The 12,182-nt window shown below is 45.0% G+C and overlaps 1 protein-coding gene across 1 annotated transcript in view; it reads left to right on the forward strand.

Annotated features, from left to right (window-relative positions):
- Window positions 1-17: 17 nt before the first annotated feature.
- The window catches only part of LOC311126082 (actin-binding LIM protein 3-like), a gene marked incomplete at both ends in the record, with an annotated part of 71,991 nt that continues 59,826 nt past the window's right edge, over window positions 18-12,182 (forward strand). Inside the window, one exon of the mRNA XM_084200105.1 lies at window positions 18-199. Within this exon, the coding sequence (XP_084056231.1) occupies window positions 18-199 (182 nt within the window). The remainder of the gene's footprint in view (window positions 200-12,182) is intronic.

Raw genomic sequence — 12,182 nt, forward strand, 5'->3', positions numbered from 1 at the left:
CCCATCTCTCTCCAGTGTGTGGGTGTGACCTTGCTAGATCTGGGTTCTTTCAGAAGAGTGGTGAGTACATCTGTACGTCAGACTACCAGCGTCTGTACGGGATGCGCTGTGACCGCTGTGATGGATTCATCACCGGGGAAGTGGTCTCCGCTCTGGGGAGGACCTACCACCCTACCTGCTTCGTCTGCAGTGTCTGCAGGTACACACACGCACACACATCCACCAACGCACACACACGCATGCACGCACACACACATTCTTTCTCCCTAACATGCATACTGTACACACGCTCTCAAACACACACACACACACAAGCACACTTCTCCTGATTGATCAATGTGATCAAGTGAAACAGTGAGGGTGAGCTCTTTTGTAGTTAGCTCTGTCTTGCGTTTCAGTGAACTGGTGTTTTGAAAATGCAGCAGAGATGTTGGGAGACAGAGACAGAGAGCGTGCTGTCAGAGTAGGACAGAAATAGCAGCGCTGCGTTTGTGGCCAGAGTATCGCAGCTTCCATTAAATATGTAGAGTAAAAGTTGAAAGCGCAGAGCAAGGCTGACGGTGCAGAGAGACTGGAGGAAGAGACACACGCAGGTAACAGCAAAGTCACACACACACACTCCTCAAGTCTACTACTCCTCAAGTCTACTGCTCCTCAAGTCTACTGCTCTAGTCTACTGCTCCTCCAGTCTACTACTCCTCTAGTCTACTCCTCTAGTCTACTCCTCTAGTCTACTACTCCTCTAGTCTACTACTCTAGTCTACTACTCCTCTAGTCTACTACTCTAGTCTACTACTACTCTAGTCTACTACTCTAGTCTACTACTCCTCGAGTCTACTACTCCTCTAGTCTACTGCTCCTCAAGTCTACTGCTCTAGTCTACTACTCCTCCAGTCTACTACTCCTCTAGTCTACTCCTCTAGTCTACTGCTCCTCTAGTCTACTGCTCCTCTAGTCTACTACTCTAGTCTACTACTCCTCTAGTCTACTACTCCTCTAGTCTACTACTCCTGTAGTCTACTGCTCCTCTAGTCTACTACTCCTCTAGTCTACTGCTCCTCAAGTCTACTGCTCTAGTCTACTCCTCTAGTCTACTCTAGTCTACTCCTCTAGTCTACTGCTCCTCTAGTCTACTACTCTAGTCTACTACTCCTCTAGTCTACTACTCTAGTCTACTACTCCTCTAGTCTACTACACTAGTCTACTACTCCTCTAGTCTACTACTCTAGTCTACTACTCCTCTAGTCTACTACTCCTCTAGACTACTACTCCTCTAGTCTACTACTCCTCTAGTCTACTGCTCCTCTAGTCTACTACTCCTCTAGTCTACTGCTCCTCTAGTCTACTACTACTCTAGTCTACTACTCTAGTCTACTACTCCTCTAGTCTACTACTCCTCTAGTATACTGCTCCTCTAGTCTACTGCTCCTCAAGTCTACTGCTCTAGTCTACTGCTCCTCTAGTCTACTCCTCTAGTCTACTACTCTAGTCTACTACTCCTCTAGTCTACTACTCCTCTAGTCTACTACTCCTCTAGTCTACTGCTCCTCTAGTCTACTACTCCTCTAGTCTACTGCTCCTCTAGTCTACTACTCCTCTAGTCTACTACTCCTCTAGTCTACTCCTCTAGTCTACTCCTCTAGTCTACTACTCCTCTATTCTACTACTCCTCTAGTCTACTACTCCTCTAGTCTACTCCTCCAGTCTACTACTCCTCTAGTCTACTACTCCTCTAGTCTACTACTCCTCTAGTCTACTCCTCTAGTCTACTACTCCTCTAGTCTACTACTCCTCTAGTCTACTCCTCTAGTCTACTACTCCTCTAGTCTACTACTCCTCTAGTCTACTCCTCCTCTAGTCTACTACTCCTCTAGTCTACTGCTCCTCTAGTCTACTACTCCTCTAGTCTACTGCTCCTCTAGTCTACTACTCTAGTCTACTCCTCTAGTCTACTACTCCTCTAGTCTACTACTCCTCTAGTCTACTTCTCCTCTAGTTACTACTCTAATCTACTACTCCTCTCGTCTACTCCTCTAGTCTACTCCTCTAGTCTACAACTCCTCTAGTCTACTATTCCTCTAGTCTACTACTCCTCTAGTCTACTCCTCTAGTCTACTCCTCTAGTCTACTACTCCTCTAGTCTACTACTCCTCAAGTCTACTACTCCTCTAGTCTACTACTCCTCTAGTCTACTACTCCTCCAGTCTACTACTCTAGTCTAATACTCCTCAAGTCTACCACTCCTCTAGTCTACTACTCCTCTAGTCTACTGCTCCTCCAGTCTACTACTCTAGTCTACTACTCCTCAAGTCTACTACTCCTCTAGTCTACTACTCCTCCAGTCTACTACTCTAGTCTAATACTCCTCAAGTCTACTACTCCTCTAGTCTACTGCTCCTCCAGTCTACTACTCTAGTCTACTACTCCTCAAGTCTACTACTCCTCTAGTCTACTACTCCTCAAGTCTACTACTCCTCTAGTCTACTACTCCTCCAGTCTACTACTCTAGTCTACTACTCCTCAAGTCTACTACTCCTCTAGTCTACTGCTCCTCAAGTCTACTGCTCTAGTCTACTACTCCTCTAGTCTACTGCTCCTCTAGTCTACTACTCTAGTCTACTACTCCTCTAGTCTACTACTCTAGTCTACTACTCCTCTAGTCTACTACACTAGTCTACTACTCCTCTAGTCTACTACTCTAGTCTACTACTCCTCTAGTCTACTACTCCTCTAGTCTACTACTCCTCTAGACTACTACTCCTCTAGTCTACTACTCCTCTAGTCTACTGCTCCTCTAGTCTACTACTCCTCTAGTCTACTGCTCCTCTAGTCTACTACTCCTCTAGTCTACTACTCTAGTCTACTACTCCTCTAGTCTACTACTCCTCTAGTAAACTGCTCCTCTAGTCTACTGCTCCTCAAGTCTACTGCTCTAGTCTACTGCTCCTCTAGTCTACTCCTCTAGTCTACTACTCTAGTCTACTACTCCTCTAGTCTACTACTCCTCTAGTCTACTACTCCTCTAGTCTACTGCTCCTCTAGTCTACTACTCCTCTAGTCTACTGCTCCTCTAGTCTACTACTCCTCTAGTCTACTACTCCTCTAGTCTACTACTCTAGTCTACTACTCCTCTAGTCTACTACTCCTCTAGTCTACTGCTCCTCTAGTCTACTACTCCTCTAGTCTACTCCTCTAGTCTACTCCTCTAGTCTACTGCTCCTCTAGTCTACTACTCTAGTCTACTACTCCTCTAGTCTACTGCTCCTCTAGTCTACTGCTCCTCTAGTCTACTACTCCTCTAGTCTACTCCTCTAGTCTACTCCTCTAGTCTACTCCTCTAGTCTACTACTCCTCTAGTCTACTACTCTAGTCTACTACTCCTCTAGTCTACTACTCCTCTAGTCTACTGCTCCTCTAGTCTACTACTCCTCTAGTCTACTCCTCTAGTCTACTCCTCTAATCTACTGCTCCTCTAGTCTACTACTCTAGTCTACTACTCCTCTAGTCTACTGCTCCTCTAGTCTACTGCTCCTCTAGTCTACTACTCCTCTAGTCTACTCCTCTAGTCTACTCCTCTAGTCTACTACTCCTCTAGTCTACTGCTCCTCTAGTCTACTACTCCTCTAGTCTACTCCTCTAGTCTACTGCTCCTCTAGTCTACTCCTCTAGTCTACTCCTCTAGTCTACTCCTCTAGTCTACTGCTCCTCTAGTCTACTACTCCTCTAGTCTACTGCTCCTCTAGTCTACTACTCCTCAAGTCTACTACTCCTCTAGTCTACTGCTCCTCTAGTATACTACTCCTCAAGTCTACTGCCCCTCTAGTCTACTGCTCCTCTAGTCTACTACTCCTCTAGTCTACTACTCTAGTCTACTACTCCCCTAGTCTACTACTCCTCAAGTCTACTACTCCTCAAGTCTACTACTCCTCTAGTCTACTCCTCTAGTCTACTACTCCTCTAGTCTACTACTCTTGTAGTCTATTCCTCTAGTCTACTTCTCCTCTAGTCTACTACTCCTCAAGTCTACTACTCCTCTAGTCTACTACTCCTGTAGTCTACTACTCTAGTCTACTACTCCTCTAGTCTACTCCTCAAGTCTACTGCTCCTCAAGTCTACTACTCTAGTCTACTCCTCCTCTAGTCTACTACTCTAGTCTACTACTCCTCTAGTCCACTACTCCTCTAGTCTACTACTACTCTAGTCTACTACTCCTCTAGTCTACTGCTCTTCTAGTCTACTACTCCTCTAGTCTACTACTCCTCTAGTCTACTCCTCTAGTCTACTCATCTAGTCTACTCCTCTAGTCTACTCCTCTAGTCTACTACTCCTCTAGTCTACTCCTCTAGTCTACTACTCCTCTAGTCTACTACTCCTCTAGTCTACTGCTCCTCAAGTCTACTGCTCTAGTTTACTGCTCCTCCAGTCTACTCCTCTAGTCTACTACTCCTCTAGTCTACTCCTCTAGTCTACTACTCCTCTAGTCTACTACTCCTCTAGTCTACTCCTCTAGTCTACTCCTCTAGTCTACTGCTCCTCAAGTCTACTGCTCTAGTTTACTGCTCCTCCAGTCTACTCCTCTAGTCTACTACTCCTCTAGTCTACTCCTCTAGTCTACTCCTCCTCTAGTCTACTACTCCTCTAGTCTACTCCTCTAGTCTACTACTCCTCTAGTCTACTACTCCTCTAGTCTACTCCTCTAGTCTACTTCTCCTGTAGTGTACTCCTCTAGTCTACTACTCCTCTAGTCTACTGCTCCTCTAGTCTACTCCTCTAGTCTACTGCTCCTCTAGTCTACTCCTCTAGTCTACTACTCTAGTCTACTACTCCTCTAGTCTACTATTCCTCTAGTCTACTACTCCTCTAGTGTACGCCTCTAGTCTACTCCTCTAGTCTACCACTCCTCTAGTCTACTACTCCTCTAGTCTACTACTCCTCTAGTCTACTACTCCTCTAGTCTACTCCTCTAGTCTACTACTCCTTTAGTCTACTACTCCTGTAGTCTACTACTCCTCTAGTCTACTCCTCTAGTCTACTCCTCTAGTCTACTACTCCTCTATTCTACTACTCCTCTAGTCTACTACTCCTCTAGTCTACTCCTCCAGTCTACTACTCCTCTAGTCTACTACTCCTCTAGTCTACTACTCCTCTAGTCTACTCCTCTAGTCTACTACTCCTCTAGTCTACTACTCCTCTAGTCTACTCCTCTAGTCTACTACTCCTCTAGTCTACTACTCCTCTAGTCTACTCCTCCTCTAGTCTACTACTCCTCTAGTCTACTGCTCCTCTAGTCTACTACTCCTCTAGTCTACTGCTCCTCTAGTCTACTACTCTAGTCTACTCCTCTAGTCTACTACTCCTCTAGTCTACTACTCCTCTAGTCTACTTCTCCTCTAGTTACTACTCTAATCTACTACTCCTCTCGTCTACTCCTCTAGTCTACTCCTCTAGTCTACAACTCCTCTAGTCTACTATTCCTCTAGTCTACTACTCCTCTAGTCTACTCCTCTAGTCTACTCCTCTAGTCTACTACTCCTCTAGTCTACTACTCCTCAAGTCTACTACTCCTTTAGTCTACTACTCCTCTAGTCTACTACTCCTCCAGTCTACTACTCTAGTCTACTACTCCTCAAGTCTACCACTCCTCTAGTCTACTACTCCTCTAGTCTACTGCTCCTCCAGTCTACTACTCTAGTCTACTACTCCTCAAGTCTACTACTCCTCTAGTCTACTACTCCTCCAGTCTACTACTCTAGTCTAATACTCCTCAAGTCTACTACTCCTCTAGTCTACTGCTCCTCCAGTCTACTACTCTAGTCTACTACTCCTCAAGTCTACTACTCCTCTAGTCTACTACTCCTCAAGTCTACTACTCCTCTAGTCTACTACTCCTCCAGTCTACTACTCTAGTCTACTACTCCTCAAGTCTACTACTCCTCTAGTCTACTGCTCCTCTAGTCTAGCCCTCTAGTCTACTACTCCTCTAGTCTACTCCTCTAGTCTACTCCTCTAGTCTACTATTCCTCTAGTCTACTACTCATCTAGTCTACTACTCCTCTAGTCTACTCCTCTAGTCTGCTACTCTAGTCTACTGCTCCTCTAGTCTAGTCCTCTAGTCTACTACTCCTCTAGTCTACTACTCTAGTCTACTACTCCTCAAGTCTACTACTCCTCTAGTCTACTACTCCTCTAGTCTACTACTCCTCTAGTCTACTCCTCTAGTCTACTCCTCTAATCTACTACTCCTCTAGTCTACTATTCCTCTAGTCTACTACTCCTCTAGTCTACTATTCCTCTAGTCTACTACTACTCTAGTCTACTACTCCTCTAGTCTACTCCTCTAGTCTACTCCTCTAATCTACTAATCCTCTAGTCTACTCCTCTAGTCTACTGCTCCTCTAGTCTACTACTCTAGTCTACTACTCCTCTAGTCTACTGCTCCTCTAGTCTACTGCTCCTCTAGTCTACTACTCCTCTAGTCTACTCCTCTAGTCTACTCCTCTAGTCTACTACTCCTCTAGTCTACTGCTCCTCTAGTCTACTACTCCTCTAGTCTACTCCTCTAGTCTACTGCTCCTCTAGTCTACTCCTCTAGTCTACTCCTCTAGTCTACTCCTCTAGTCTACTGCTCCTCTAGTCTACTACTCCTCTAGTCTACTGCTCCTCTAGTCTACTACTCCTCAAGTCTACTACTCCTCTAGTCTACTCCTCTAGTCTACTGCTCCTCTAGTCTACTCCTCTAGTCTACTCCTCTAGTCTACTCCTCTAGTCTACTGCTCCTCTAGTCTAGTCCTCTAGTCTACTACTCCTCTAGTCTACTACTCTAGTCTACTACTCCTCAAGTCTACTACTCCTCTAGTCTACTACTCCTCTAGTCTACTACTCCTCTAGTCTACTCCTCTAGTCTACTCCTCTAATCTACTACTCCTCTAGTCTACTATTCCTCTAGTCTACTACTCCTCTAGTCTACTATTCCTCTAGTCTACTACTACTCTAGTCTACTACTCCTCTAGTCTACTCCTCTAGTCTACTCCTCTAATCTACTAATCCTCTAGTCTACTCCTCTAGTCTACTGCTCCTCTAGTCTACTACTCTAGTCTACTACTCCTCTAGTCTACTGCTCCTCTAGTCTACTGCTCCTCTAGTCTACTACTCCTCTAGTCTACTCCTCTAGTCTACTCCTCTAGTCTACTACTCCTCTAGTCTACTGCTCATCTAGTCTACTACTCCTCTAGTCTACTCCTCTAGTCTACTGCTCCTCTAGTCTACTCCTCTAGTCTACTCCTCTAGTCTACTCCTCTAGTCTACTGCTCCTCTAGTCTACTACTCCTCTAGTCTACTGCTCCTCTAGTCTACTACTCCTCAAGTCTACTACTCCTCTAGTCTACTGCTCCTCTAGTATACTACTCCTCAAGTCTACTGCCCCTCTAGTCTACTGCTCCTCTAGTCTACTACTCCTCTAGTCTACTACTCTAGTCTACTACTCCTCTAGTCTACTACTCCTCAAGTCTACTACTCCTCAAGTCTACTACTCCTCTAGTCTACTCCTCTAGTCTACTACTCCTCTAGTCTACTACTCCTGTAGTCTATTCCTCTAGTCTACTGCTCCTCTAGTCTACTACTCCTCAAGTCTACTACTCCTCTAGTCTACTACTCCTGTAGTCTACTACTCTAGTCTACTACTCCTCTAGTTTACTCCTCAAGTCTACTGCTCCTCAAGTCTACTACTCTAGTCTACTCCTCCTCTAGTCTACTACTCTAGTCTACTACTCCTCTAGTCCACTACTCCTCTAGTCTACTACTACTCTAGTCTACTACTCCTCTAGTCTACTGCTCCTCTAGTCTACTACTCCTCTAGTCTACTACTCCTCTAGTCTACTCCTCTAGTCTACTCATCTAGTCTACTCCTCTAGTCTACTCCTCTAGTCTACTACTCCTCTAGTCTACTCCTCTAGTCTACTACTCCTCTAGTCTACTACTCCTCTAGTCTACTGCTCCTCAAGTCTACTGCTCTAGTTTACTGCTCCTCCAGTCTACTCCTCTAGTCTACTACTCCTCTAGTCTACTCCTCTAGTCTACTACTCCTCTAGTCTACTACTCCTCTAGTCTACTCCTCTAGTCTACTCCTCTAGTCTACTGCTCCTCAAGTCTACTGCTCTAGTTTACTGCTCCTCCAGTCTACTCCTCTAGTCTACTACTCCTCTAGTCTACTCCTCTAGTCTACTCCTCCTCTAGTCTACTACTCCTCTAGTCTACTCCTCTAGTCTACTACTCCTCTAGTCTACTACTCCTCTAGTCTACTCCTCTAGTCTACTTCTCCTGTAGTGTACTCCTCTAGTCTACTACTCCTCTAGTCTACTGCTCCTCTAGTCTACTCCTCTAGTCTACTGCTCCTCTAGTCTACTCCTCTAGTCTACTACTCTAGTCTACTACTCCTCTAGTCTACTATTCCTCTAGTCTACTACTCCTCTAGTGTACTCCTCTAGTTTACTCCTCTAGTCTACCACTCCTCTAGTCTACTACTCCTCTAGTCTACTACTCCTCTAGTCTACTACTCCTCTAGTCTACTCCTCTAGTCTACTACTCCTTTAGTCTACTACTCCTGTAGTCTACTACTCCTCTAGTCTACTCCTCTAGTCTACTCCTCTAGTCTACTACTCCTCTATTCTACTACTCCTCTAGTCTACTACTCCTCTAGTCTACTCCTCCAGTCTACTACTCCTCTAGTCTACTACTCCTCTAGTCTACTACTCCTCTAGTCTACTCCTCTAGTCTACTACTCCTCTAGTCTACTACTCCTCTAGTCTACTCCTCTAGTCTACTACTCCTCTAGTCTACTACTCCTCTAGTCTACTCCTCCTCTAGTCTACTACTCCTCTAGTCTACTGCTCCTCTAGTCTACTACTCCTCTAGTCTACTGCTCCTCTAGTCTACTACTCTAGTCTACTCCTCTAGTCTACTACTCCTCTAGTCTACTACTCCTCTAGTCTACTTCTCCTCTAGTTACTACTCTAATCTACTACTCCTCTCGTCTACTCCTCTAGTCTACTCCTCTAGTCTACAACTCCTCTAGTCTACTATTCCTCTAGTCTACTACTCCTCTAGTCTACTCCTCTAGTCTACTCCTCTAGTCTACTACTCCTCTAGTCTACTACTCCTCAAGTCTACTACTCCTCTAGTCTACTACTCCTCTAGTCTACTACTCCTCCAGTCTACTACTCTAGTCTACTACTCCTCAAGTCTACTACTCCTCTAGTCTACTACTCCTCAAGTCTACTACTCCTCTAGTCTACTACTCCTCCAGTCTACTACTCTAGTCTACTACTCCTCAAGTCTACTACTCCTCTAGTCTACTACTCCTCTAGTCTACTACTCCTCTAGTCTACTACTCCTCCAGTCTACTACTCTAGTCTACTACTCCTCAAGTCTACCACTCCTCTAGTCTACTACTCCTCTAGTCTACTGCTCCTCCAGTCTACTACTCTAGTCTACTACTCCTCAAGTCTACTACTCCTCTAGTCTACTACTCCTCCAGTCTACTACTCTAGTCTAATACTCCTCAAGTCTACTACTCCTCTAGTCTACTGCTCCTCCAGTCTACTACTCTAGTCTACTACTCCTCAAGTCTACTACTCCTCTAGTCTACTACTCCTCAAGTCTACTACTCCTCTAGTCTACTACTCCTCCAGTCTACTACTCTAGTCTACTACTCCTCAAGTCTACTACTCCTCTAGTCTACTGCTCCTCTAGTCTAGCCCTCTAGTCTACTACTCCTCTAGTCTACTCCTCTAGTCTACTCCTCTAGTCTACTATTCCTCTAGTCTACTACTCATCTAGTCTACTACTCCTCTAGTCTACTCCTCTAGTCTGCTACTCTAGTCTACTGCTCCTCTAGTCTAGTCCTCTAGTCTACTACTCCTCTAGTCTACTACTCTAGTCTACTACTCCTCAAGTCTACTACTCCTCTAGTCTACTACTCCTCTAGTCTACTACTCCTCTAGTCTACTCCTCTAGTCTACTCCTCTAATCTACTACTCCTCTAGTCTACTATTCCTCTAGTCTACTACTCCTCTAGTCTACTATTCCTCTAGTCTACTACTACTCTAGTCTACTACTCCTCTAGTCTACTCCTCTAGTCTACTCCTCTAATCTACTAATCCTCTAGTCTACTCCTCTAGTCTACTCCTATAGTCTACTACTCCTCTAGTCTACTACTCCTCTAGTCTACTACTCCTCTAGTCTACTGCTCCTCTAGTCTACTACTCCTCTAGTCTACTCCTCTAGTCTACTCCTCTAGTCTACTGCTCCTCTAGTCTACTACTCTAGTCTACTACTCCTCTAGTCTACTGCTCCTCTAGTCTACTGCTCCTCTAGTCTACTACTCCTCTAGTCTACTCCTCTAGTCTACTCCTCTAGTCTACTACTCCTCTAGTCTACTGCTCCTCTAGTCTACTACTCCTCTAGTCTACTCCTCTAGTCTACTGCTCCTCTAGTCTACTCCTCTAGTCTACTCCTCTAGTCTACTCCTCTAGTCTACTGCTCCTCTAGTCTACTACTCCTCTAGTCTACTGCTCCTCTAGTCTACTACTCCTCAAGTCTACTACTCCTCTAGTCTACTGCTCCTCTAGTATACTACTCCTCAAGTCTACTGCCCCTCTAGTCTACTGCTCCTCTAGTCTACTACTCCTCTAGTCTACTACTCTAGTCTACTACTCCTCTAGTCTACTACTCCTCAAGTCTACTACTCCTCAAGTCTACTACTCCTCTAGTCTACTCCTCTAGTCTACTACTCCTCTAGTCTACTACTCCTGTAGTCTATTCCTCTAGTCTACTGCTCCTCTAGTCTACTACTCCTCAAGTCTACTACTCCTCTAGTCTACTACTCCTGTAGTCTACTACTCTAGTCTACTACTCCTCTAGTCTACTCCTCAAGTCTACTGCTCCTCAAGTCTACTACTCTAGTCTACTCCTCCTCTAGTCTACTACTCTAGTCTACTACTCCTCTAGTCCACTACTCCTCTAGTCTACTACTACTCTAGTCTACTACTCCTCTAGTCTACTGCTCCTCTAGTCTACTACTCCTCTAGTCTACTACTCCTCTAGTCTACTCCTCTAGTCTACTCATCTAGTCTACTCCTCTAGTCTACTCCTCTAGTCTACTACTCCTCTAGTCTACTCCTCTAGTCTACTACTCCTCTAGTCTACTACTCCTCTAGTCTACTGCTCCTCAAGTCTACTGCTCTAGTTTACTGCTCCTCCAGTCTACTCCTCTAGTCTACTACTCCTCTAGTCTACTCCTCTAGTCTACTACTCCTCTAGTCTACTACTCCTCTAGTCTACTCCTCTAGTCTACTCCTCTAGTCTACTGCTCCTCAAGTCTACTGCTCTAGTTTACTGCTCCTCCAGTCTACTCCTCTAGTCTACTACTCCTCTAGTCTACTCCTCTAGTCTACTCCTCCTCTAGTCTACTACTCCTCTAGTCTACTCCTCTAGTCTACTACTCCTCTAGTCTACTACTCCTCTAGTCTACTCCTCTAGTCTACTTCTCCTGTAGTGTACTCCTCTAGTCTACTACTCCTCTAGTCTACTGCTCCTCTAGTCTACTCCTCTAGTCTACTGCTCCTCTAGTCTACTCCTCTAGTCTACTACTCTAGTCTACTACTCCTCTAGTCTACTATTCCTCTAGTCTACTACTCCTCTAGTGTACTCCTCTAGTTTACTCCTCTAGTCTACCACTCCTCTAGTCTACTACTCCTCTAGTCTACTCCTCTAGTCTACTACTCCTTTAGTCTACTACTCCTGTAGTCTACTACTCCTCTAGTCTACTCCTCTAGTCTACTCCTCTAGTCTACTACTCCTCTATTCTACTACTCCTCTAGTCTACTACTCCTCTAGTCTACTCCTCCAGTCTACTACTCCTCTAGTCTACTACTCCTCTAGTCTACTACTCCTCTAGTCTACTCCTCTAGTCTACTACTCCTCTAGTCTACTACTCCTCTAGTCTACTCCTCTAGTCTACTACTCCTCTAGTCTACTACTCCTCTAGTCTACTCCTCCTCTAGTCTACTACTCCTCTAGTCTACTGCTCCTCTAGTCTACTACTCCTCTAGTCTACTGCTCCTCTAGTCTACTACTCTAGTCTACTCCTCTAGTCTACTACTCCTCTAGTCTACTACTCCTCTAG

The sequence above is a fragment of the Coregonus lavaretus genome (assembly GCF_964263955.1).
Source record: "Coregonus lavaretus genome assembly, contig: HAP1_SCAFFOLD_2883, whole genome shotgun sequence".
Taxonomy (NCBI): Eukaryota; Metazoa; Chordata; class Actinopteri; order Salmoniformes; family Salmonidae; genus Coregonus; species Coregonus lavaretus.